General features: G+C 39.0%; 1 protein-coding gene across 1 annotated transcript in view; it reads right to left on the minus strand.

Moving 5' to 3' along the window:
• epha6 (eph receptor A6) overlaps nt 1-26726 on the minus strand; it is a 174746-nt gene that overhangs the window by 32694 nt on the left and 115326 nt on the right. Inside the window, exons 6-7 of the mRNA XM_005451964.4 lie at nt 3318-3442; nt 2799-2961 (exon numbers count right to left, since the gene is read on the minus strand). Of these exons, the coding sequence (XP_005452021.1) occupies nt 2799-2961; nt 3318-3442 (288 nt within the window). The remainder of the gene's footprint in view (nt 1-2798; nt 2962-3317; nt 3443-26726) is intronic.

The raw sequence follows: 26726 nt of genomic DNA on the forward strand, positions 1-26726 counted from the left end.
CATAGACCATGTAAGCTTTCTTGATAGGTAGATATTAGGAGACATGTTTGATCTGCTCTGCATAATGCAAGAAAACCCTCTGTTAGCTTTCATACGGGAATGATTCATTTGCCTGCTGCTGTTTAATTAATATTATTCATTCATGAAATTGTGATTTAGTCCATGAACATTTGGTTAAATTGGACCCATTTGATATTCATGATTTTCCCTTTTCTGTGTCTTGTCACAAGGCTAACGAATCCCAGATAATTGAAAGATGATTGCTATTACCAAACTTATTTCTATAATATTTCATGCTTAATGAATATGAATTGGAGATCTGGGTGCGTGGTCGCTAGCCCAAAGAGTGAGCCTCATGTGGGTTAATACATTAAGTGGGTGTGTGAATAGAGCCAAGAGCACATATGTGAACGGAGGTTGTCGAGAATGTGTGTGTTTTGGTTGATAAAAATAATTACAGTCTATTTAGGGGATGGTAGAGTGAAAGTGGCGGTGGTCACATGACACAAGGCAATTTTCCTAGTCCTAAGGTTCACATCACTAACTAAACAGATGTGTTGGACTGATGCTGCTGTAATGAGGTGTGCACGGGGAGAGAGGGGTGGCAGAGGAGGGGATGAAAAATGCAAGGTGAGGAAAGGGATGACAGAAGTGACAGACAGATACACAGACGGATGGAAAACCTATTGCGGTGACAGTAACTGACAGGCAGACAGACAGTCTGACACAGAAGGAGAAAGCGACAGGGGCCAAAACTGCTTTTTTTTTTCTTTCAGATAAAAGGCCAGGCAGTACAAAGGCTTGGCCAAGCACTCTCTGATCCACAGATAAAGCAAAGCTCTGCAGCTTTGGAAGGGAGAGGGCCACTATGAAGCCAAATCACCCCTCAACAATACCTGACCCAACATAAAAGGGCATCTGGACCTTTGTATTTTATGAGTAGACTTGCAATAAAGCACCTACTCACACATACACACAGGGAGAAAACATTGATTCAGAATACACCAAACATCAAGGCTGTATTGTCAGACTCCCCTGTTGATTGTATTCAATTTTTCGATTGCAGTTGCAAGTGATATTCTGACCTTTTAGGCGTTCAGGGGTTGTGGTTTCAACCTATATGAAATTCACACTGCAGAGATGCCAAATGTTCACATTGTAGTTAAATCTTAGGGGATTTCTAGCTGTATACAGTGAACAAATACATCCTTGGTGCATTTTAAGTGGAACAAACTCACTTTCTTAAGAAACATGTATTCCTCATGAATGTTACTATAACATAGTATGGTCTTAAATGACCAGTTTCATTAAACTAATTCTGGAATTATATATATATATTTAAGTCTACAGCATAATGCAAAGGTATTGAGCCATCCCTCATTTCTCTATTTTATGGGAATATTTAAGTCTTGAGGAATAGTTCTCCAGGATTCTTGAAAGATATGCAAAGCTCTTTATTGGATATTTGGTTCAGGTCGCTATCAAGATGATCTTGCCTTGGGGGAGGCCAATCCATGACTACTCCATCATGTGTTTTCTATCCAGGTGAAGTGGCAGTGTGTTTAGGATCACTGTCATTTTGAAAAATGAAACCACTGCCAATCAGATGGTTTCCAGATGGTATTCCACGGTGGATCGAAATTTGATTTACTTTATTTTTATGTGTTTCCTATTCCATCAATTTGAACAATTTAACAAAATCAAGAAAGGGCCTCCTCTGTGTTTTAGATGGCTGTAGACATTCACTGTTATGACCTCCTCTGTGCATAATGATGATGATTTTCAGTCCCCCTCTTGTGTATGTTAGCATACCTTAGCTATTTTCCTCGGTTTCTTTCTTGAGAGCGAGCCTTCTACTGAGACAGTTTTTGATGAGGCTTTAGTGATCAGTAGATGGATCAAGTAAATGGCCGATGAATATCTCAGGTGTGTTTCTCAAATCAGGTGTGTTTTCCTGTCTCTTAAGGATATGACTTTCAGATACCATTTATCTGCTGTTGATATTTTTTAGGCCTGCCACTTCTTTTGTCTTCCACATTTCCAGTTTCTGCAGATTTATAAGGAGCTGTTGCACAGCATGCTGAGATATGCCAAGTTTTTAGCTAGTAGCTCTTAGGGAAACACCTCTCAAGACTCAAGACTTTTGCACCACACTGTATATACATAGGAAATAAGAAGGCATTTAAAGATCCAGTATTGTAAAGAGATTTTGCTGCTATTATTCCATGTTCAAACACAAAACTCAAACTTGATCTGGAACTATAATAACTGTAACTACAGGCTGATTGGAGGGGAAAAGAATATAATATATTTATAAAACAACAACACAAAAAATGCTTATGTTGTTGTAATGAACTGACAAATAAAAGCTATACTTCTGACACCAACATTTCTGATATATATAACTGTGCCTAATTGGGAACCAGGCGACTTCTAATTAGTAGCTGTGAGATATTAAAGTGGAGGTGTTATGTGTGGAAACTTGAAGGTGGTCTCACATCCAGGTTTATTATTTGCTGTGGCGCCTCTGATGTAGGCTGCCTTAGGTGCTGCTTGAGGCTACATGAACTGCACTTGAACCTGAGTTGCTGGTTGCAACTAGCATCTTCGATCTCTGACTTACCGTCTTGAAGATGAACAAAAACAACACATTATTTAGAGTTGAAAATGTATTTTTCAATATTAAACCCCATTTTCTCAGACTGAATGACAAATTATTAATGTCATGCAAAAAACCCTATTTTTTGGCCTTACTGCAGTACAACAAATAAGTACTGTAGATGGTCTGAGGTACTTACAGTCTCCTGTAGTTTCGTATTCATATTTAGGAGAGTAGGAGCTGTATCCGGCAGCTGTTCGGGTGCGCACGCTGAAGACGTACCAAGTTGCTGGTTTTAAACCCGAGACAATCACACTGGGGGCTTTGGTGCGTGTCGATGAGTAGCTCAGCAGCTCGTGTTCCTGTGGGGCAGAACAGAGGGATGATCAAAAGTCTCAGCATTGCGGAGAATATTTTGACCAAGTTTTAAAAGGTAGATACATTTGTCATTGATATTTTTTCAAGCAGTGACAAATACTGCCTTCCAGCCACATTCTAGTGATGGAGAGCTTGTAAGCTCTTTTGATCACTTTTGGGAACAAATATTACAGGCAGTAAATCATTCCTATGACACATTTGTACTGCTGAGATGTTCTACAAAGTTGCCTTTTCTTGTTAAATTAATGTTGTGAGCTTAATAATTCACCAGAAACATGACAGATTCCTCTTGAGAAGTGATATATCTGCCCTTTGAATCATATACTGAGTATTTCAGTACCTTCTCATAATATTTGACCTCGTAATCAATGATCGGGAGTGTTGTCTGTTCAGGTTGCTGCCAGGAGAGCGCGATGCTGTTTGGAGAAGCCCAGTCCTTCTTTAAAGTCCCGACCAGAGATGGACCTGGTTTGCAAACACACACAGACAGGTATCATTTTCAGTATCTTTACCCTCTTGGCATTGTTGAGAAACTGCTGCTGAAGACACTACATGCTATTGTACACAAAGTGCACAAAGAGTGTGTAACTATGAACTGCACTGTGCCAAGACTCAGCAGCAGAAAATAATTTAATTAGCAAGCGTACTCTTTCACATGAATGCACCATTCCCCTCCAATAAATCTGTATTTCTAACAGTCCAATCTAGAATTTTGTTTTCTGTGTGGTCCCTTTGTGTGGTATATTTGAGAGCTATTTAGCCATAATTATATATGATTTTATAGATTTTATAGACTGTAGTATCTATAGCCATAAAATCACATTAAAGAATTAAAGAATCAGCTAAACAAACAATATAATTAAGCAGATGATTGAGGTATTCTTGATGTCTTTACTGTGTTTTTGCACTCACCTGGATTGTTTATTGATACACCGCACTAATGACTGATATCATAATGGACTACACTACAAATAAGTAAGTAATGCACAGAGTAAGTAGGAATTAATGCAAAGTTTTGTTTTTCGGGAGCCCATACTTTTAAAAGTATTGACATTCACATCAGCAACAGCTGTAGTTTTTTCCAGTAAACAAGAATCTCACTGAAACCTCAAAGAACTGTCACATTCCCGAGAAAATCTTGGGGAAGTAACAGTGAACACATCCGGAGTGAAAAAGTAAACAACAAGGCAAAAACTGAAAAAGAGTTTAATTTCTTTAATTAATAAGTGTATAAGTCACTTTAGTTGCCTTAAAGGAAGAAATACTACAAAAACCTAGAAGTTGGTCAAAAGAATAATAGGTCAGAAATGTTAAATGATCAAAACACTCTCTGCTCCACTGAGCAGTAAACAACCACAAGCACACAGCTCAGACTGTAAAGAGAGTAACACTCTGACACTCAGGTGCTCCCATCCTGACCTTAACTACTCCTAGGCCTAATTACTGAATGGAGTCAGCTGAATAGGGCAGTACCTAAGGCAAGGGCGAGAACAAAACACACCCACAGGCTCAGCAACCATCAGAGGTGATAAACACTACAGTTCATTGAATGGCCACCAAAGGCTGGTTCCAAGGGTCTGCTCCCATCTTATAGCACTGAGAGAGCAGAAAGAAATGTTTATGGGCTGGCACCAAAAATAAATTAAAAAAAGGTAAGTTTTTTTCTTTGTGACAACCCCTACTGGTGTAAAAGATTCTATAACTTTCCCTTTATATTGTAGTAAGGCTTAATGTTATTCATGAAAGATGCATGGTTAAGTGATTCCTGGTTCCCGCAGTCCTCTCAGATAACATCAGCTAAATCAAATAAAATGAATTCAGACATTTGAGTTTGTTTTTGGTTTTTCAGCTTTCCTGAATGTTGAAATCAAGTTATCTGACAATAATAATATATTGCTGTGTGATTAATTATACAAAATGACCATCCGACAAGTCTGTAATGCGGGGCCGCGTCGCAGGGGCAGAGAAGCCCAGACCTCCCTCTCCCCAGCCACCTCCTCCAGCTTAACAGGCCGGTGCAGCTCCAGACCACCACCCTGGTCTGCCAGTCCAGCGGTAACCCCCTCTGATCTCCATGCAACATTGTAGAGGCGTATCAATCAGGACAGCCCTACAACATCCAGAGCCTTCACGAACTCAGAGCAGACCTCATCCACCCCAGGGGCTCTGCCACCAAGGACTGCCTCAGTGACCTCCCCCACATTTGTCTGTTCTTAATTTTTTTAAATAAGTCAAATAAGTGAAATGTTATTAATTAATAAACATCTGTGTGTGTGTGTGTGCAATGTGCCCATAAAATCATAAAGCTGTCCAAATGTGACCGTGCTTGTTTGAAGAAAAACAAACCTCACAATCTTAAAGCTTTTAAATAGTCATTTTTAAAAGCAGTCATCTTTTTTTTAAATATACAATCTGTGGCGAGAATGCTAAGCTAAGAGGAGTCTTTGGGGATCTTACTGTATATATTACTACAGGCACTTCACTGGCTAACAGTGATCACACCTGCCCATCTTGTCGCTTGTACTGTAATTGCCACACTCACACATTCAGTGGTTACTTTTCAAAACACGTCCTAGTTCTTTCAAGTTGTTAAAAAAAAACCAAACCCACATAGCTGTTTCTCCTTCCCACAGGTTTTAATTGGAAATAAGTTGAATAAGCTACATCTTCCTTTCTCAGACTGAATTGCATTAGCTTTGCTCTATGAATTTCTGCTGGGTAAATAATTGTGCTGAGCTCCCAAGAGAGGTCAGCAGATGTAACTGCCCTGAGAGTCATTATTATACATTATCATCTAATGTTACAGAGCTGACTCATTATATGAATATAAAATGTAGGCCTGGTTTTCTAATGTGCATTCAAAGTGAAATGATGACACCAATATGTTTTTGTTTTTTTAAAATCAATTATTCTACAAAACTATGCCTGGGGAAGGTGTTTGCAGTTCTCACATTGACAGAAGCCCGGTATTAGCGGATGGAAGCACTGGGTTAAGGGAACAGACGAGAGATCCTGAAGGGGGATGTTGGGGTTAGGGGTTGGCTGTTAGATAAGATGAAAGTTTTGGGCTGTAGGGGTTTGAGCTTGTTAGCCAGGAGCTGGGAAACCATACTGTTACTGTTTTATTAGAAGAAAATGAAAGCGAACACCTCTGTTGTTGTCACCACTACTCTTTGCCCACCAATTCTACCTTTTCAGCACATCTTTAAATTTCCTTCTTTATTCAACATGGGAAGGAACTGATTACTAGTATATTAGAGAGCAGGAACCCACAGATGAAAATTTTCTAAAGTTATTTGAAAGTGAATGGGAAACAGATTGCTTTAGTGTTTTCAAACGTGAAAGAAGTACTTTTATATTTACAAAGTTGTGTAATCCTACAGGAAAAAATAGAGTAAGTAAAAGTCTGTTTTATATGTATTATACTCCATCTTATGCTGCAATGCAAAATTATTAGTACTAAGGATCAATGAATAAAAGAAACACAGTGTGGTATGAGAGAAATGCAACATTGTGACTTTCTTGAGTTATTATTGCCATACTGTGATGTGTGTTTATGTAGGTGTGTGCATATGTGTAACTTAAACAATGACTAATTTAGTGTAACTCTTTAAGTGCAGCTCACAGTCCTACCTCGACTGTTTTCAGATCTTATCCAAAGCTTTCTGACGACCGCACATGCCCTCTATTATTGCTTCTCTTTATTGCGGTTCAGATGGCATTGGATGGTGAATCATGAGGTTACATTTCTGCCTTCATAATTTTAATCAATTTTGACAAGCCACTGACTAAAATGCAACCTCAAACCATGACTGGGTTTTACAGATGGCTGTAGACACTCACTGCTTTCACTCTGCTGACCTCCTGTACATGAATTTGATCCAGAAATTTCACATCTTGATTTGTAAGTCACCAATACCTGTGTATCTACTGAGATTCAGTACAGTTCTTGTGTAATATGTCATACCTCAGTCTTGTCTTGTCTTGTTTCCATAAGAATGTCTTCTTGACAGACACCCTTCCACTGAGAACTTTTCTGCTGAGGCTTCAGAGAACAGTACGTTGTTCCTATTTCCTAAGGACATGAGTTTCAGATACTTTTCATCTGTTATAGATAGTTTTTTAGATCTGCCACTTCTTCTTTTGTCCTCTTTTGTATATATATTTTTTGAGGAATAACATGCTGAGTTATGCCTATTTTTCAGCCAAGAATCACCAATCTGTTTTTTCCCAGATTTTTTTATAGATGCAAATGAAGAACTAGAAATAAGTTATTTGTTTTTGTCAATGCTAGCAACAAAGTCCGTCTCACCATCTGTCCATTCATCTGTCCATTGCTTGCAGCGACCTGTCCAGGGTACACCTCGCCTTTCGCCCTATAGCAGCTGGGATAAGCTCCATGTTCTTTCCTAAACTGTTATGTGTAGACGCAACACTTGTCGGGTCTCGTGTTAGTTATATGCCTTTTTATGGTTGACTCATAGATCAGTGTTAAGTGTTTTAACAAACAACAAGACCATTCTTCTGAAAATGCTCAGATACAAGGACTGGACTGATAATGAGTAAAGATGGCAGCCAATGCCTAAAGAAAAACTGAAAGAGTTTCAGAAAGCCTGGAGAACTATTGCTCAATGCTGCTTTACAAAAAAAAAAAAAAAGCCTGAATCCTTAATAAGTAAACAAAGAAATGAGAGGTGGCTCTAGACTTTTTGCACATTACTATATGAGTGCTTATAGAAGGACTTCTCATAAAGTGTTATGGCTCTTGTTGAAAATGATATCTAACTCATTACAGGTGGCATTGTGATTGTACTGCATATTGAAATACAAGCAATTCTTGTATTTGTTTGTAAATGGTGAATAAAATGCAAACAGCCTCACAAAACAAAAAAAGTAGCCGATGTTGACTTGACATGATGTCATGCGAATGATTAAAACACAAAACAGCCAAACACTCCTATCAATAATTTTAACAGAATCAAAACTTGGTGAATGATGAAATAAGGGGTGATGTATACTGAACAACATTTAATGCCGTGCAACAGCCACTTTTACATTAAATGCTTTTTAATGCTTGGCTTCTTCTTAATAACCAGAGATTTAATAGGCATGTAAAATTTGGTAGGTAGTTTGAAATGGTAGTCAAACCAGAACAACCTAATGTCATGCATGACTGAAAACAGCCAATAATATTAGCATAATCAAGAAAGCTCAAAGGGCAGGGGTGTATATGCATAAATGTGTATGTGAGTGTGTCCATGCACATTTTATCTTAAAAAGAAAGCACGAAGGAGCTGGAGTAGAAAATAAACCCTTGCTTTTCAATAAGCTGAAGCTGCTGACATCTTATTAGGTGTTATTATTATATTACCTCTCATATGACCATTTTACTCAGAGCGTGCTCATATCCTTTTCCGTGTCTGTCCTTGGTGGCAGAGAAAATTCATCTCAGGAGGACTTTATCTGATCTAACTCTGTGTAATGAACCACTCTGTTGAGGCTGTGACGTTGCAGGGTTTCTTCTGCTTCTCATGCCAGCCGGGTACAGCAGTAGTGGCAGGCCAATGTGGTTTGCAGCCACAGCTATGTTGTAGACGCATTAAACTCAGACACGAGATTGTGGGAATCTGACGTTAACATTTTGGCCCCTGATAGGGAACAATAAACACAGGGTAAATACAATCCCCTCTGACTCATGGAAGCACATGAACATGAAGTGCTCAGAAGAGCTGAACAATATGTTTAGCACAGAAGCAAGGGCATTGTCCATCTGGCTTAAAATAATTGCCAGTATAAATATGACAGGTCTGCTTGCATCAGATTTTCCCTCTAGCTATGCTTGGATTTGTACAACAAGGGCCCTGAGCATTATTTCATATATATATATATATATATATATATATATATATATATATATATATATATATATATATATATATATATATACACACACAAACACATATATATTCACACACAGATTTTCGGTAGAACTTTCTATTACAGCTTGGTAATAAAGGAGTAATAGTAAGGTAATAAGCCAGAAACAAGAATGTAATAATGTGATAATTTTTAAGTTATTACCAGCAATTACCAAAGTAATAACCACTTAATATGCAAGTAAATCATGGAAGCAACAGTGGTTACAGTTGAGTAATATTATGCTGAAATTTATGTAATTGGATAATAAGGGAAAATACAGGAAATACAGCTCGGTAATAAAATGGTAATAGTAGGGTAACAAGAAAGAAACAGAACATAATAATATGGTAATTATTACCCCTCAATTACCTGTGGTAGTTTCTGTCTAATGAGCAGGAAACAGAGCTGCAAAATGCAAAACTGCCTGTTTCTATTTAATAACAGACTAATTACCTATTAAAGCAAACTAAAAAAGTGTGTGATTAGTGAATAAAGAAAAGACACACACACACACACACACACACACACACACACAGCCCGCCAGCGACCATGAATTGGAAAAAATGGCTAAGAGAATGAATAGTTAAAGCTATGATGTGCTTTATTAGGAAAACATAACTATCTTTTGTGGCAAGCTACTATTAGAATTTGGCAAAAAATGTTCTTACAATCTGGAAAGTGAATAATACAAAAAGCACACATGTTCATTAAATACTAGAAAGCCATAGTGAGTGAAAAAGACAGGGACAGAGAGAGACTGTCCTTTTTTTTTTTTTTTAAACTGGCTATATTCCACAGCCGGGGATCATTCCACCAGAAATGAATTATGAAAGTACTAGACAACCTTAAGAGTGTATTGCTGAGTATAGTGTTTTTAAGCAAACTTTATCAACTTTGTGAAACACTGTCTACTTTAAGCTTGTTAAGTCCATTTTTCCTTTGTTTGTGTAAAAAAAACAAAAAACAATGCAGTACTAGGCTGCTGTAGTCGAGATTGTATGTCTAAGAACTCTTTAATCTGCCAAGATGTGGGAACACATTGTTTAAACAAGTTCCACAACTTACAGCTCTTTCTGAAAAAAAGTTGAATAAAAAAAGAGAAATTTCATGATAAAGTTTTTTTGAGTTTTTGAGTTAGTTGTTGAGTTTTCACAAAATACCATGATGCAGTCCTTTTATTAGCCACAAAATTGGAAGATCAAACAGGGAGCCTTAGGACTGACTGCCCTAAAAACTACGTTAACCTTTCAGTTTTTTACAGTGGGCATGCATGGAGCTCTAACAAAGGCAGTGGTAATTGATTAAACCAGCAGTAGCCATCTAGCCTGTTAACAGTATTTTTATCCTGAGGTTCAAACCGAGAACCAAAACGGGGAAGAAAGGTAATTTAAATGACTTTGGTCATAGGTGCCAGACAGGCTGGTCTGAGTGCTTTAGAAACTGCTGATCTACTGGGATTGATCTGAAAAAGAGAAAATACTGAATGACCAGGAGATTTCTGGGAGAAAATGCCTCGTTGATGCCAGATTTCTGAGGAGAATGGCCAAACTTCTTCAAGCTGAAAGGAAGGCAACAATAAATTACTTTTACTTGGCTGTAACAAGTACAACAAAGATTTACAGAAGAGCACAAGGTGTCGAACCTTGAATTAGATGAGCTACAGAGGCAGAAGATCACACCAGTTTCCACTCCTGTCAGCTAAGAATAGGAAAATGAGGCTACAGTTCACACAGGGTTCCAACAGACAGTAGGAAAAATGTTGCCTGGTCTGATGAGCTTTGATTTCTGCTACAAGATTGAAATAGTAGGGTCAATATTTGGCAGAAAGAACACTTGAAAGAACAAACCCATCCTGCCTTGCAACCAAATCGGGATTAGAGTGTTTTTGCTGACCATGTCCATACCTTTATGACGACAGTGTACCCATTGTTTATGTTGCAAAGTTCAAATAATCTGAAACTGGTTTTCTTCAACATTACAATGAGTTCGCTGTACTAAATTTGGCCTCCACAGCCACCAGATCTCACTAGCACATTATATTTGCTTCTCTGTAAACAGCGGATGCGTTGCTCTAAAGGCCTCCTGCCTTTGAAACACAACAATGTCTCCTGGTGCTGACAAGATACTTTGAGGACACAGGGCACACATCAATTGTCTTTAATGATTTTGTATGTGGATTATTACACCGGCGGCATGAAATCTGCCAGAGGAACTCACTATCCTTTTTTGAAATGAAGAAGCACTGGAAAGCCATTAGAAACACCAGTCAATTACGACGCCCGATGGATGGATTTTGCAGTCAAGCGTGGTTAAGCTCAACATAAACTAATGGGGAGTCTTTAAATGAGCTTGACCTGCATATGATTTTAATTAGCTTTCCTGCCCTAAAGGCTTCCATTAACTGTTTAAAAAAAATCAATAGTGCCAGTATTGATGCTGAGCGAGAGCTTAAACGATGTCCTAACACTTCACTGATTCAATCCTGATAGAGAGATAGACTGCACGAGAGAAACACATATGGGTGCTGTTGTTTACAGCCGTTATTTTGATACATCGCTTTTCTAGGTGTCTGAATGTGTTTGTCTCATGCTGCATCCAAATTGGTTTTTCACTGCACATCTTCCTGACAAAATAGAGGGAAAAGATTTACAGGACCACATTCATGTGTACACATACTTTAGAAAAACAAATATTCAATATGCCTGAATTCCACTTGAATTTAAATTTGCTCAATTCAATACCATCCAGCTAAATTCCCAACACTGGCTGCCAGTGTCAAATGTTTTGAGTCTTTCCGAAGCACCCCACATACGCTTTCCAGAACTCAGGGATTGAATGAATGAAAGGATTGAAGCTGCCTCCCACTTTAAGTAATCAAAAGAGGGAGTGTCACATTTGGGGAATGTCTAAGTTCTGTGGTTTTATATGTGCTGCTTTTACAAATGACGAGAAAACACTAAAGTAGCATTTTGTTTTGTGTCATTATTATGCTGTTTTAATGCTGAGGGTCCTTGTCAATGCATTGTGGGTCATCTGTACAACGTTCTGAACTCCAAGCATAAACACAGAAATCACACAGATCTGACAACACCCACATAAACTGGCTTAAACCTAATTATTGAGAGTTGCTATAAAATCCAACTCAAATAAGTGACAGCTTAGGCAAGCGTGATATGTCAAAATTGCTGCCTAATTGGCACTGAACTCCATCTGAGAATCCAATCTCCCCGCAATTTGTCGGTATGTGGTATATGTTTAAGTTTACCTTTGCAACTTTCTTACTGAAACGAGATAAGAAGCTTATCTCCTATGTCTTATGCATGAGGATAAATACAGGAGGTAATTAGTGTTTTGAGGGTGTACCTTGGATGTATTTAGAAGAACTGTATACAAGACACAACATTAACTTTACTCAAAGCTGTCCAACATCCCATAAACCAGTGTTCGCATATGTGCAAAAGTGGAAGTATGTGCCAAAGTTTCAGGACGCTACATTCATGCTTGCTTGAAAACTTAGACATCATCATCAACTCCAAAATTGAGTAAGAAGAAGCATGTACATAATTAATCCCTACTCCATGCTCAACACTCTATTGATTCACCATATTCATCATTACCTCCACTTTCCCTAAGCACTTTTATACACTTGTCCCCCCCAAAAAAGGAGAGGAAAGAGAAAGGAAAAATATATAACTAGAAAATGTTGTTCATGAAATATTCAAATCAAACTACAGTCGCTTTAAGGCACTGTTATTAGAAAAAAAAACAACTTTAGCAGATGGCATTATCCCTCAGCAAGATAAAGTTGTTGTAGTTTCCTTGATAACATTAGCAGTTGTTGCATTAAGTGTGAAAAACAACTTTTCTGATCAGCAAGTGTACATTTCTTGGTTGGGTGCAGGGTTTCTATCCATTTCACCAAGCAACTTTTTCTCTAGCTGTATTGCTTCAGATATTTGAGTACTTGTGTTTAAGCTGATGTTGAAGATTACATAGGCCCTGTTTATGAATACATAATGCCTCATTTGAATCCACTGAAACTTCAAATTTCTACCTCCATCTCCTGCATTTCAGTCCTGCAATTTCCTAGCCAATCGCCTAAAACAGTCTCTCTTCCTACTGTGACGATATCAGCTTCCTTTTCTAGAGGCATACTGTCACTCCCTGTAGTCTCGGGAAGGAAAAATGGAAGTGACCCTTGCGACACTAAATAGCTGTCAACCGAATCTAAACTGGGCCAGTTTCTTGTTCTCCCTCGGCACACCTGCAATCCCCCCCTCCCGCTGTGGTGGCTGTCTTTAGTATGACAGCGTAGAAAAGCTCCTTAGACTCCTTTGCCCCATCCAGATGGTGGCTATAACGGCCACCCGGACAATTTATCATGTGTATCTGCTGAGTACAGGGAGTTAACAGGTAATTAAAATCATCAGTCACGCAACAAAAGAATGGACTAAAAAGGTGGCAATGAAAAAAGGAAGAAGGAAAGGGACGTTTCTGTAAGTTTTGAGACATTTTTATGTTCTTGCAGTGGTTTGGAGGTATAGTAAGAGAAAAGGAAGAGAGGAAAAGGAAAAAGGAAAACAAAGAAATAAATCAACGAAATCTCGTGTGATAAGCTTTGACATTGGATGGCGTCTAACTTGCAAACAACGAACAACATTTAAACCTTTGTTCTCTTATTGACAATCTGCGCTAAAGCAGTGAAAGGGGGATGAAAAGACAGACAGATACAAAGTGAAAAGGAGCGTTGCACACTGTCACATAGAGAAGGTTTGTGTGCTAGCTAGCCTGTCTGACACTCTGAGGTCCCGTCTTTAATAAGGTCCCAGCTTGCCACTGATCCCTCTTGTTCCCACTTAATGGGGATGTGGAGAAGCAATGACGTGTGGGAAAGGCCAGTGAAACCAGCCCTATACTGGCCCACCACAATCAATACTCATTTGGCCTCCACCTCTCTTTCCCCAAAAGTAATTAATGAGAAGAACGGAAGTATCTGGCCACTGACAGTTGATTTCCCTGCCGGTCCCTGTCCTTAACACCCTGTCCATTTCTCATGCTTCTACTTAAAAGCTTCATTATGGTTGAAACCAAGCATTCAGCATTGGAAAGTGACACAGATATAGGCCGACACAAACGTCAATGTGCATCATGTTCAAACATGTGAGAAAGTAAAAAGGTAACAGGAGAGGTGCCATACACATATCTTTCGGGTAGTTAGATCAAATGGACAGGTATTCGCCTGCTCACATCTTGAATTTTAAATCACTGAGTTAATATATTTAATATAATTTGTTCAAGTAGTTAAAGTGGTGTTGTGGAGACCTTGGGTTTGAGTCCCCCTGGCTGGCTTTTGGGCTTTTTGCTGTTGAGTCTTCCAAATAGTGGAGTTTGTTACTGCTCTTAAGACCCACCTAATCCTGCTTGGTTTGTTCCGATTTTATTGTTTTACTCATATTTATTAATTGTCTTGTATTTTTAGTCATGCTTTCACTCTGTGTTGTACATTGTGTGTTTACTATATTCTAGTCATTTTTATTCTGAACCAGAAGAAAATGGATGGATGGATATCTTGTTCTTATGTTTCAACATGTTTTTCTCATGTAATATGAACAGACTTATCTAATTGCTCAGAAAAAAAAACAAATAAACAAACACAAAAAATCAATCTGCTTCATCTAGACTTCATTTCGTTAGCCCAGGCCTGGGCAATTCCAGGCCTCGAGGGCCGGTGTCCTGCAGGTTTTAGATCTCACCTTGGGTCAACACACCTGAATCACATGATTAGTTCATTACCAGGCCTCTGGAGAACTTCAGGTCATGTTGAGGAGCTAATTTAGCCATTTAAATCAGCTGTGTTGGTTCAAGGACACATCTAAAACCTGCAGGGACACCGGCCCTCGAGGCCTGGAGTTGCCCACCCCTGCGTTAGCCTAACTGCCGCCGGGTTATTGTTTAAAGCAGGCGTGGGCAACTCCAGGCCTCAAGGTTCGGTGTCCTGCAGGTTTTAGATCTCACCCTGGGTCAACACACCTGAATCAAATGATTAGTTCATTACCAGGCCTCCGGAGAACTTCAAGATATATTGAGGACGTAATTTGGCCATTTAAATCAGCTGTGTTGAATCAAGGATACATCTAAACCCTGCAGGACACTGGCCCTTGAGGCCTGGAGTTGCCCACCCCTGGTTTAAAGGGTAAATTACGTTAGGGTTTAAAGGGTTAGATTGTTCAACCATACTGCTTGCTTACTCCTCCACCTTACTTGCGTTTATCAGGACATTTCACTAAGATTTTATGATGATAATAATGGCAGCAACAGTGATAGCCATAATCACAGTCATCAAAACTTTCTAAAGGGAAATCAATATATAATTTCAGTGCTGTCTGTGGCTTCCAATTCAGAGAAGAATCAAAATCATGGTGGAAAAAGTATCGTGGCTCGTTACGTAAATATAAACATCAGTGAAAATCAAACAGAATCTAAACTTTTTGTTGCTTCAAAATCCCCTCTCATCCTCTCGCTGAACAGAAGTACACAGGGAGAGCAGTGAAGTGCCACTGCAGAGGAGGTACAGTATAAATAGCAGTCGACCCTGCTGTAGCACCCACAGTAGACTCACTGCAGCAGCACAGTTTCCTATAGAGCAAATTTCCAGCAGAGCCATCTATACACAAGCCTGCTGTCAAAGTCAGCTATCCTGGAGTTAAAATAGAGCACACAGTTGATACAGTGTTGCATGAATGGGCCATGAAGAATTGTTTGAATCTAGAAGCATGCACTTTGATAGCACTCGTAATGTGCAAGGTGAAGGTAAATGTGGTAAAGAATAATGCAATCCTTGTCCTTGGCGATCACACAGTGCTTCAAATAAATGTGCAAAAGGTCACAGTTTGATGTTTTCTGTGGAACAAAGAAAATGCCATTTTGGAGGGAATGTTTCCACTTTCTGTTAATCATCTTCTTCTGCAATTGTGCTGCTTTACTCTGACTGAACACACGCCAACTTTTACTGGTGAATACTTCCAAATATCTGGGAGCAAACGTAGTTCAAACTGTTTCTATTAGTTAATCCACTGATTTTCTGTTTAGGTATTAAAGTAGGTGGTGGTTCAAAGGGATATTACAGTGTGTATGTCATGTATATCACAATAAAAGGCTTGTCAGTGTATTTGATGTCTCACTGTGAATACAATTGAATACAGTGTGAAAGTGTAGTACAAACTTTAAGACCTCCAGCTGAATACGTCTCCAGTGGTTGTTAAAATGTATAAAGGTCCGTGGAGATTTAAGTTAGAACTGCTGTCATTATGAATGGTTTGATGGAGTGAGGTTACTATAATTTCATTTAAATGAACTGAACCGACAAAAGGCATTGACAACTGATTTATCCAACTTTCAGAAGACAATGGCGCTGCATTCTTTGGAGGAAATTCAGCCCGAAGATTGAAGAGGGGATTGAGGTGGGAGTTCAGAGAGAGAAAACTTCAGAGAACATCCATCAGGATTGCAGAACAATGAATCCAATCACTCTGTATTAATGAGCCAATGCTTAAAATAGTTCCCGTTGTGAGGTGAAGTCAGGGGAAATGATCTTTGCAGGAGGGGAGAAGCTTCCTGATAAAAGTCTGGGCATAAATCATTTTGTGCAAGAGAAATAGCAAATCTCTTTTCCTTCAAATTCTCCACCTGCTCTTAGCACTGCTGAATAGCGATCCATGGGAATAGCTATTCTTAACAGTGGCTGTGAATAGGTGACTTACAGCTCTTCTGGAGTGCCCATAGGAGCTGACTGAGGGTATTCTATATGGCCACACACAACACTGTAGAGCATGTGGTCAGCTCAGTGATGGTCTGAACAACTTAAAGCAAATTTGCCATTAAGGTATTTTCCAGGCAGATCCTGAAGATTATCTACTAGATTTGTGAGTTCATGAGGAAACTTTAGAAATATTAAGCATAAATTGCTTCAGTAGTTTTTATAATGTTGTCAAAAATTTTTCAAGACATGTTACTCAAATATTTTTCATGCTTCTAATCCTCTTCTGCCTATACAAATCTTCAAATAATACATTATTTTCTTCCTTCATCTCTCCCTCTTATGTACACCAGTTGGCACATGCACCAAGCCCCAACAGATGCTTTAGAAAAACAATGCACTGCAACTGCACCACAAGCTTATATGTTAATATAGTTACTTTAACTAACTACAGCACAGAAAAATATTGTTATGACACAAAAATGGTCCTAGTATATTAATTATATGTGATTTAAAAAAAAAAATTAACAATTAAGCATACATGTTCAGCCAGCTGCGATGGATGGACTCAGATGACATTTAAAACAGAGCAGTTAATAAACTGTGACTCTGTGCATGACAGCTGCAGTAAGTAAAGGATAAGACTCATAATTACCAGTAAGAGTAATAATTATAATTAATGAAGTGACTGATGTTGCTTCATATTTTTTTGGTTTACATACGCTCATTGAAGCAGCAGCTGCTCAAAAAAATGAAGGGAACACTTGATCATCACAGTTTACACAAAGTGAATTAAACATCAGGAATATCAGTCTGTCCGGTTAGAAATTATAAATCAATTTTACCTGCTTTGGTGTAAATTAAAGTGACAACAGGTGCACTAGAGAGGCAACAACTCACCAACTACAAAAAAGCGTTTTACAGGTGGTGGCCACAGGCCATTGTTCTCCCCTCATCCCACCAGGATGGCTTTTCTCCAGGTTTGCTTTTTGCTAGTGTTCTTGTTACTGCTAGTAGCATGAGAGAATATCTGTAGCCTAGTACGGTTGCAAGTAGTTCTGCTCCTCCAGCCCATACCATGTGTCACCACAGGACGGTTTGTCTGAAGAAGGTGGAGAAAATAACAGTAGACACGCTGTTATATTAGGAAAGCTGGATAGGGCCTTAAAAGGGCATCAACCCAGCAGCAGGACCAGTAGCATGAGGATGACTGATGTCCTTAAGTTGGACTTGAGCCCAGAACTATGGAGCAAGATTGGCATTTTGTAGAGAACACCAGAAAGACTGTGGATGCAGTTCCCTGATGATGAAGGCATCAATGCCAACCACTAACCCCCAGGTTTGCCAGACCTGAATCCAATTGAAAATGTCTGGGACATTATGTATTATGTATTGGTGTATCCAGTGCTGCCAAATGGCACTACAGACTGCCTAAAAGGTCACTGATGCCCTGATCCAGATCTGGGAGGAGATCCCCCAGGACACCATCCAGGATGTTGCTGACACTTCAATCTGTTGCAATTCAACCTACACACAAGTAGTGATTATGGAGTGTGTGCACCTCAGTCATCTAAATGTGCATGTACTATGAAGTTTGCAGTCCTCTATAAAAGAAATAAAAACTGTTAAAGATATATAACTTCTTTTTCATTAAACAATCTTTACTGTTCAAGAAAAACAAACAGTTTTTGTAGCTCAAAGAAATCCTGTCCAGTGTGAAAAAACACTGGTTCTTTTTTGTTTTCGCTGTGGAAGAACCACTATGTCAAAAGATGAGCTGTGGGGTTATTTTAAAATAACACAAAAGGAAATTAATTAATTTTAAATCATACTGGTCTCCCAAATATTAATGTTTATTCCCTTATATATGCATCTAAAGTTTGACTTAACTCTATGACTTTGTCTCTAGCCCAACTATCTGTTGTTACCCATATTAAGCAGGTGAGTATTTGTATGCTGTAACCTGAATATCAATAAACATATACAAGGCCATTCTATTGGTGCAGATCTCCCTACTGAGCCCAGCTGTGATAATTTGGCCTTTCTCACCTGCTCTTTGCATTTTCTAGCCTTTGTCTTCCTGCTCAAAAGTATAACAAAATCAAATGTTGTATGATGTATTAATTCTCGAATATAGTATCACCATCTCCTGCTCTCTTTTCCCCCAAACTGTGCAATTAGGATAGGGCAAAGATCAGACATTTATTGTTTATGGTATGGGTAAAACATGACAATCACCTCTAGCATTCTCATTGTTTAGCTCAACATCTGTTGTTTTTCTCCACAGCTCCAACTAAACTAGTCAAGGTTTTTTTTTTCTGTGTGTGTATGTGTGTGTGTGTATGTGTGTGTGTGTGTGGTAGCAGCAGGTCATAGGCATTGACATAAGAGGGTGCTGAAGGGCAGAAAATGGGCAGGGGGCAACAGATGCCCCAGGTCACATGAAGCCCTGTGGGAATCAGGCTAAATAAATCTGCCGACAAACTCACTGGGTGAACACCTGCTAACATTGAATCACAGATGCACAAAGTTATTCATTACACACACACACACACACACACACACACACACACACGTAATATAAACATAGCTGCTCGGTTCATCTTAGTTTTGCACCTGAAGATGTGATACCTTGAGCTAATGGTTTAGCTTCCTGGTATATGTTGTTGTTTAACGACACATGGCTGCTGAAAAGTATGCCATAATAAACTAAATGTTTGAAAGTATAACTAAAAAAAAAAAAAAATTAAAAGCCCTGCAAAGATACAAGAAATATATCACTTTCTATCCAATTTCCATCCATCTATCCATTGTCTTCCACTTATCCTTGTCAGGGTCACGGGGGGTGCTGGAGCCTATTCCAGCTATCAGGGCAAGAGGCGGGGTCCACCCTGGACAGGCTGCCAGTCTGTCACAGGGCTAACACAGAGAGACAGACAACCTATGGGCCTATGGGCAACTTAGAATTATGAGTTAACCAAACCCCACTAACTGCCTGTCTATGGGAGGAAGCAGGAGAACCCAGAGAAAACCCACGCAAACATGGGGAGAACATGCAAACTTCACACAGAAAGTCGCAGCTATGTGGTAGAGTCCAACTCAGGACCTTCTTGCTGAGATGTTTGTTGAACGCCAATCAATGCAAAAAGCAGAAAACCAAAGACTGAAAAGCCCTCCACTTCTTTATATGTTGCTAGGAAAATGTAAAGAGCTGCAGTGACTTATTAAAATGTACAACATACATGGAAATGTAATACATAAAGCAAAGGTTTATACAACAAACTTGAAAATTAATACGTGGCATGACCACCTTTATTCTTCAACACATCTCTTATAGACCATTGTCATTTCTTTAAGCAGTCCTCAGGAATAGTTCTCAGGTTCTTCAAGGACATTCAAAACTCTTCTTTAGATGCAGGCTGGCTTTTGTTCTCTTCTCTATCAAAGTGATTCCACACTGCTTCAAAAGTGTTGAGGTCCGGCCTCTGGGGAGGCTGATCCATGACTGACAGCGTTTGTCAATAGGGGTATGCTTTTTCTGCATTGGCAGTGTGTTTGAGATCATTGTCATTCTAAGAAATGAAGCTGCTTTCAGTCAGATGCTTTTTACATAGTGTGACATAATGGATCAAAATCTGCTAGCACAGTCAGTGGTGATGGACACGATCTCCATCACCACTGGCTGAAACGCAGCCCCGAACCATGACAGAGCCTCCACCGTGCTTTGCAGATTGTTAACACTGTTGAACCTCTCTCTTGACCCCCTGAGCTAAATATCACCTTCACCACATAGGATAAAACATGTTTTAGTTCACTTCATATTGTAGGTTAGCTTAACTGTTCTCTCTGGAGTTTGAAATTACAATGCTATAGTGTCACAGCTCAATAATATAGCAAGTTTCTGATACATGAAGCCATCCATGTTGGTACGTTATGCTCTCTTTCCTAGAACACTATGGGGTCATCCCTTCCTAATTTACTTCCACTGTGCGAGGGCACATCCCAGCATGAATCAGGGGGAAAAGCAGGAAAATAAACCAAACAGGTCTACAGTCCATTTCAGGATTGACACAGATACAAATAAAGATGCACCAGCATGGGCAAATTCGCACTAGGGGGGCTTTTTTCACCTGATCTGTTATTTTTGGGCTACTGCAAACTAGGCCCCCTGAAGAGAGCTACACAAACACAGAAAGAGCAGAAGAGGTGAGGGCTGAGATTAAATCCTAATACCTTGTTGCTGAGAGGCAGAATCCCAAAGCACTGAACTAATATATCATCTCTTCATTCAAATCAGCTTTAAACAGGAAAACAGATATGAATAAAAAGAATCACTTTGTCAGTTAAGCCTTAATTTTCCTATAATGACCATGGCAATTTTATTTATGTAGCACATTTCATTACAAGCAAACTGTGCTTAACACAGAAGAACATAAAAACCTGTGTAGGTTTACAATGCCAAAGGCAGTGAAAACAGCTAAATATAATGAAACAAAGAAAAACTAAAAAGTAAACTAAATCCAAAAGTAAGTCTTTTCATGAAATCACTAGATATCCCTGCCTCCTGAAGTTATGCTTCAGTACAACCAAATCATTTTCTCAGCCATGTTTAGGTGGCGACAAATGAATAACGTGCCACATTTATCATCTGTTCTTTCTTGATTATATTCAATAATAGGCTGTTGTGCTAACACCATGCCAAGTCATCTGCCGCCTTCTCTCTGTGGGCCCTCTCATTCTCACCAGTGAATGCACATGACAGAGGTATCATGAGTGAATAATAATGAGCACGTGCTTCCCAGGCTTACTGATTAACATGATTAAAGCAAGCCAGCCATCTTTACATTCCCTTACATTAAAACAGCTGCAGAATGGGCGCGGGACCAAGTGTTTGGAGAAGATGGTTGTATTAAATGGAGAACTGTCATCAACAAATAGTATATGAAATTATCTGTTTCCTTCCCTCTGTGAAACACAGCTATTTGGATCGCAGTCAGAACACGTCTTTGTTGATCTGTTGGCTTGATAAGCAAACCACTAGCTGGTTAGTGTGATTGATACAATTCCCTGGATGTCCACTGCCAGTTTGTCAAAGCACTTCATCACAGAAGAATCAGTGTTTTAGGTCTTTAATCATTAAGACATGTTACCCAGTTCATTTAAGGAACAGGAGCCATGATAGCTGTCATGCAGCAGCTGGTGATGTGGATTGTTGCAAAAGATGGGATGAATATGTCTCCAAAAGAGCTGCCATACTCCCTAAGGCTTTGTCTGTGGTTCTGTGCTGAGAAATTTGACTCACCCATAGACTCCGGTCAGTTTGACTGGCAGTGTGTCACTGCCTCTTTCCCCCCACTTCTGTTTTTCTCAGATGAGTTGCAGACATATCGCATGCATGTGGCATGTGTTGTGTCAGGTTTTAGTAATCTACAAAAAATGTTTAGTTGCTTAAATGATCCAATATTTAAGATACCAGACTGTTCAAGTAGAATCAAAACACCAACTACAGATTATTTTGTGTTTAAAAAATGAAGTTCTATGAATTTCCACTTGAGGTAGTCTCAAGTGGAAACTGAAGTGCCAACAGTTATGACTGTGAATTTTCTTTTTGACTTGATGTTTTACATTTTATTTCCATGTTATTTAGTGCTTAAAGGGTATCTATATCTCACACTGCATGCGTACAATCACGACTCATTGGATGGTGTTACTGCGGCTACATCTTTTCTTTATGACCAGTATATGCTTCCTATGTTTTTCGAAAAAATTATGTTGTCATTTAGGGTAACTTCCTTGTTCTATTGACATTTAATAGTTGTGTCTGTTTTGAAATAACTTCTGTAAATTTGCTGTATACAAATGTCTACATTTATAAAAGAGAATGTTAAACTTGCATAAAAGAAAATATGTTGTAGAAACTATGCACAAAGAGGTGGGTTAGGTGGGAGAGTAAACTACTAGAGTACACAATTTTTCTAGCTGAAAAGAGCAGGGGGGTTGGAAGTGGTCTGAATGGGTTTACATGATGGGTAACCAATTCAGGGAACACTTAGAGCAAATTTTTGTGATAGTGGCCGTAAGTATGTGAAGAGCCTAAGCTGTTGGGAAACTCTGAAGATCTTGATCTTACGTTCTCTAGATCTCATCTTCTGTTTCTCTTCCACCCACTAACACCCTCTCTGTAACGGCTCGCTTTATTTATCTCTTTTCTCGTCTCTTTCTTTCCCGGCATCTCGTTCTTCTCTTCTCTCATTCTTCCTCTTTGCAGAGCTGATGGCGGCACCTCGGTTGCGATCCAATCACAGGCTGGCTGCAGCAATCACCGTCTGCTGATTGGTTTTATAATCCTCACTGAGGATCTCAGAAGGGAGAGAATCAGCTGGCTTAGAAGTGCTGCTCTAAGGGCCGTCATACCGATGCACACATGCACACGTCAAAACACACACAGACTTTATTCCTTAAACTCTACAACTGTATCCTATTTTCCTGAATTCACATCATTGCTTTTATTCTGGGCACAAAAGTTTTCTAGGAATGTGAGAGCATTATTACATGTGTGTGTTTGTGTGGTAGGATTGCAATGATTGAACAACAAAGAGGAAAGGAGGGCATTTGTTCCCTTCAAGCTGTCTATATGAAATAAAGTGTCATTCATTTTGCATGTGCCTCTGAATTCTTTTGGCTATATATGTGCATGCATATACGATAATAACACCTGCATCAATATATTTTAGGATATGATGCAAGGCTGCATCAGAGCCCTGCAACAGCTGAAAGTACAAGTGAATGCATGCAGTAAAGCCATAAACACTCCAGCCCAACCTCCCAGATCAATAAGCTCAGCTTTAATTCTCATATTTATACATCCACAGAAGAAAAGCTAATCTTCAAGGCACAATATCATAGCTAAATCCCCATACACTCACAGGTAACAGTGGAGGTTGGATTTGCCTTCTAGCATGGATAACAATATGAGAAGAGAAAATGTAATTACTCAACACACCCAGCCAGGTGCTGTTCATAAAAAATACAATAACTCATACATAAACACACGTACACGAGCTACACAAAAGACAGAACCCAAATCTGTGTGTACACTTAGTACGTTCTCTATTCTCACAACTGGCCATCTATATTTATAATGATTATTTAAGTCCAGTCTGCGTAGGCCACTCGCATTTTAAATCCCAATTTCAAAATCCTGTTTCCAATGCTTCGGTTTTGCTTTCTGCATTGTTCAGCATGTTGCATCAGACTCTAACCCACTGTATGTCCTATTTCCTGTGTCCTTGTCCTATATATGTGAAGTTGTATATGGATAAATATTACTTCTACAAGTCTGTGCTTTCCTTGGTGTCTATCAAAATGAACTGTACAGGTATTGCTTTGATGTATGCATAACAGAAGCAGTCTAAAAATGCATCAGAACCAGGGCAATGCAAACATGTACACCATGTGAGGTCTCAGTTTTCTTTTAAATATTTCCAGTGTTATCCAGCACCCATGAAACCATTTTGAATGAAGGTATAATTTTCCCCTTTTGTTGTTCAGCTACTATCAACGCATCTTTTTTACATAAGATATTTGCTGGTTGAAGTTCAGTGCTTCTCAACTTGTGAGCCATAAAGTCAATGAAGGGGGGAGTGGTGGACAAGGGGAAGATATGGAGTGAAACTAAATTGAATTGATGTAATATTTGCAGCAATACAAAAAACAAGTCTCGTTTTTTTCTGACTCTATCATACTGACCTTTATGACAACGAAATGAAGATGGAAGTTTTTTGTTGATAACTGGTACAAATTGAGATTTGGGGCATTAGGTTTTTGATGGCAACTGAAAGACAGCATAATGTGCAAGCATAGTGCTGCACAGTGCTGTGATGTTTCATGTTTATGCACTAAGCATGTATAGCAAGTGATGTAGAGTCTGCAGTCCTGATCAGATATGTTATATCAAATATAATTAATGTTTTGACTCATGATTATTAAAAAAAAAAAGTCAGGAATAGTGCAAATGAATCCCAAGGAAATAAAGATTATTAGCTGTTTTTAAAAGACATCTGGAAAAATTTAACATAGCAATTTGGCCTGGACAAAGATTTTGCATTGAAATAGTTCGTATTTCCAGGCCAAAATGAACTTTAATCTGGTGCTTTTAATATTTATAAAGAGAAATCAGATTTACAAGGTCTCAGTTCAAGTGCAAGAGCTGTTCTAAAAACATGTCTGGGATCAGACCAGAGACCAAAGTTCTCTGATGTGATCATCTGAAGCCTCCTGCTCAAGTTACAGACGTCTTCAATGCATCTAAAAGGGAAATGGAGAGAATTTGAAAGCTCTTGCCAAAGACTGGGGATGTTCATGACAAACCCAGGTCAGGTAGGCCACATAGGACAAATGCTTGAGAGGACAACTGGATGAGTCAACACTTTGGTCAAATGCTGGCTAGGAAAACTGAATGCAAGCAAAACCTAATTTAAAAAAGAACTGTTTTCTGGTCCCTATCGCAATATTGCTGTCAAGAAACCAGTAAAAAAGAAAGATGGCTCTCACAGGAGAAAACTGGAGATATTTTTATCAGGAAAATCATCAATTAAGCTCTGTCTATGCTCCCAAGTCTTGACTCTTGGCTTACTTAGAGAACCATCACATTTTTGGGTAATATATGTGGTTAAACCCAGTAAGGGGGTGCCAAGGGAATCTGTAAGGAGAATGGAAACATTGCAAGTGCTAAAGAGGTCTTCCTTCAGAGTACATTCACTACTGTGAGGATGTTGAAATTCTTCAGAAAGATGGAGCTCCTAACCACACATTAGGTTCCACTATGAAGTTTCTAAAAGTGAAGAAGACTGAAGTCCTCCAGGCCTGGCCAGCATAGTCTCCCGATATAAATATTATGAAGCATGTCTGGGGATAAATGAAGGAGGAGGAGGAAACCAAAAAGCCCCAGGCCTCCAAGCAGCTGCATGGGATGCCTGCAAGGCAGCTATCTATTCCATACCAAATAACTTCATAAACAACCTATATTACTCTTTTCCAAACTGCATGGCGATTATTCTGCAGGCTAAAGGAAGCCATGTAATTTTCATGTTTAGGCTATGATGACAAAACTTTTGTCCACCAAGAAATTGACATGTTCATAATCAGCAAGTACTAACAATTCATGAAATTAGTCAATTTTATTTTGGCAGCTTTATAAATAAACTGGAGACCCTCTTCATGAACATTAGATAATGCTGACTCCAGTAGAAACATTAGAAAAATATTATCTCTTATAAATATGATGTATGCATGTGACAATACTTTTGATTGGATTGCATACAGACACCAACTACAACATGGATGTCGCGGTTTTAAGGAGATGATGGGCTGCTCATGCTGTTCATCTCCACTTTTGTCAGAACCACAGTGTCTTTAAAAAAAAAGTAACCCTGTTATATGTCACCTGGTTTCTCAGTAGATAACAAAGAGTGATGCTCTGAATGATGATTTTGCCCTGTGAGCCACGAGTAGCAAAATTCAAAAACCATGCAGAGATAAAAAATAAGCGCAGCTATGGTATTCTGCTAGATGTCTCATCCTAAAGGCTTTCTATGAATGGTTAAAATGACAAAAACAGCAAATACTGCACAATGCTTAAGAACCTCATTCTTCAATTTGAAACAGAATAAAGAGGTAAAAAAAAGTCTTCTGGGTTTTAGTAATATATTGCCTATGCCACTAGACAGATTCAATGTTTTCTGGGAAAGTGACAAGAGAGCAAAAGCTAGTATTTAAAATCACACAGTGGTAAAAATATATGCACACACAGAGCTTTAAGTGGGTGTGCTTTTGCTCTTTGACAGATAGCTTCTGCCCACTTCCTTGTATAATGGCACGGGGGACGAGCAAGAGCAACAAGGATTACTAAATGATGGTCAATTTAGCAGTCATTTTAAGTACCATGATTTTCTGGTCAAAATATGACTATTACTTGGCTTTACTTTGAAATTTCATGTTAAAAAGCAAAACTGCAGTGCTGTTTTTTCCTCCCCAATGAATCCATGAGCTGCATTACTGACTTTGATGGGTCTT

Source organism: Oreochromis niloticus, linkage group LG16 (genome assembly GCF_001858045.2).
Source record: "Oreochromis niloticus isolate F11D_XX linkage group LG16, O_niloticus_UMD_NMBU, whole genome shotgun sequence".
In the NCBI taxonomy this organism is placed as follows: Eukaryota; Metazoa; Chordata; class Actinopteri; order Cichliformes; family Cichlidae; genus Oreochromis; species Oreochromis niloticus.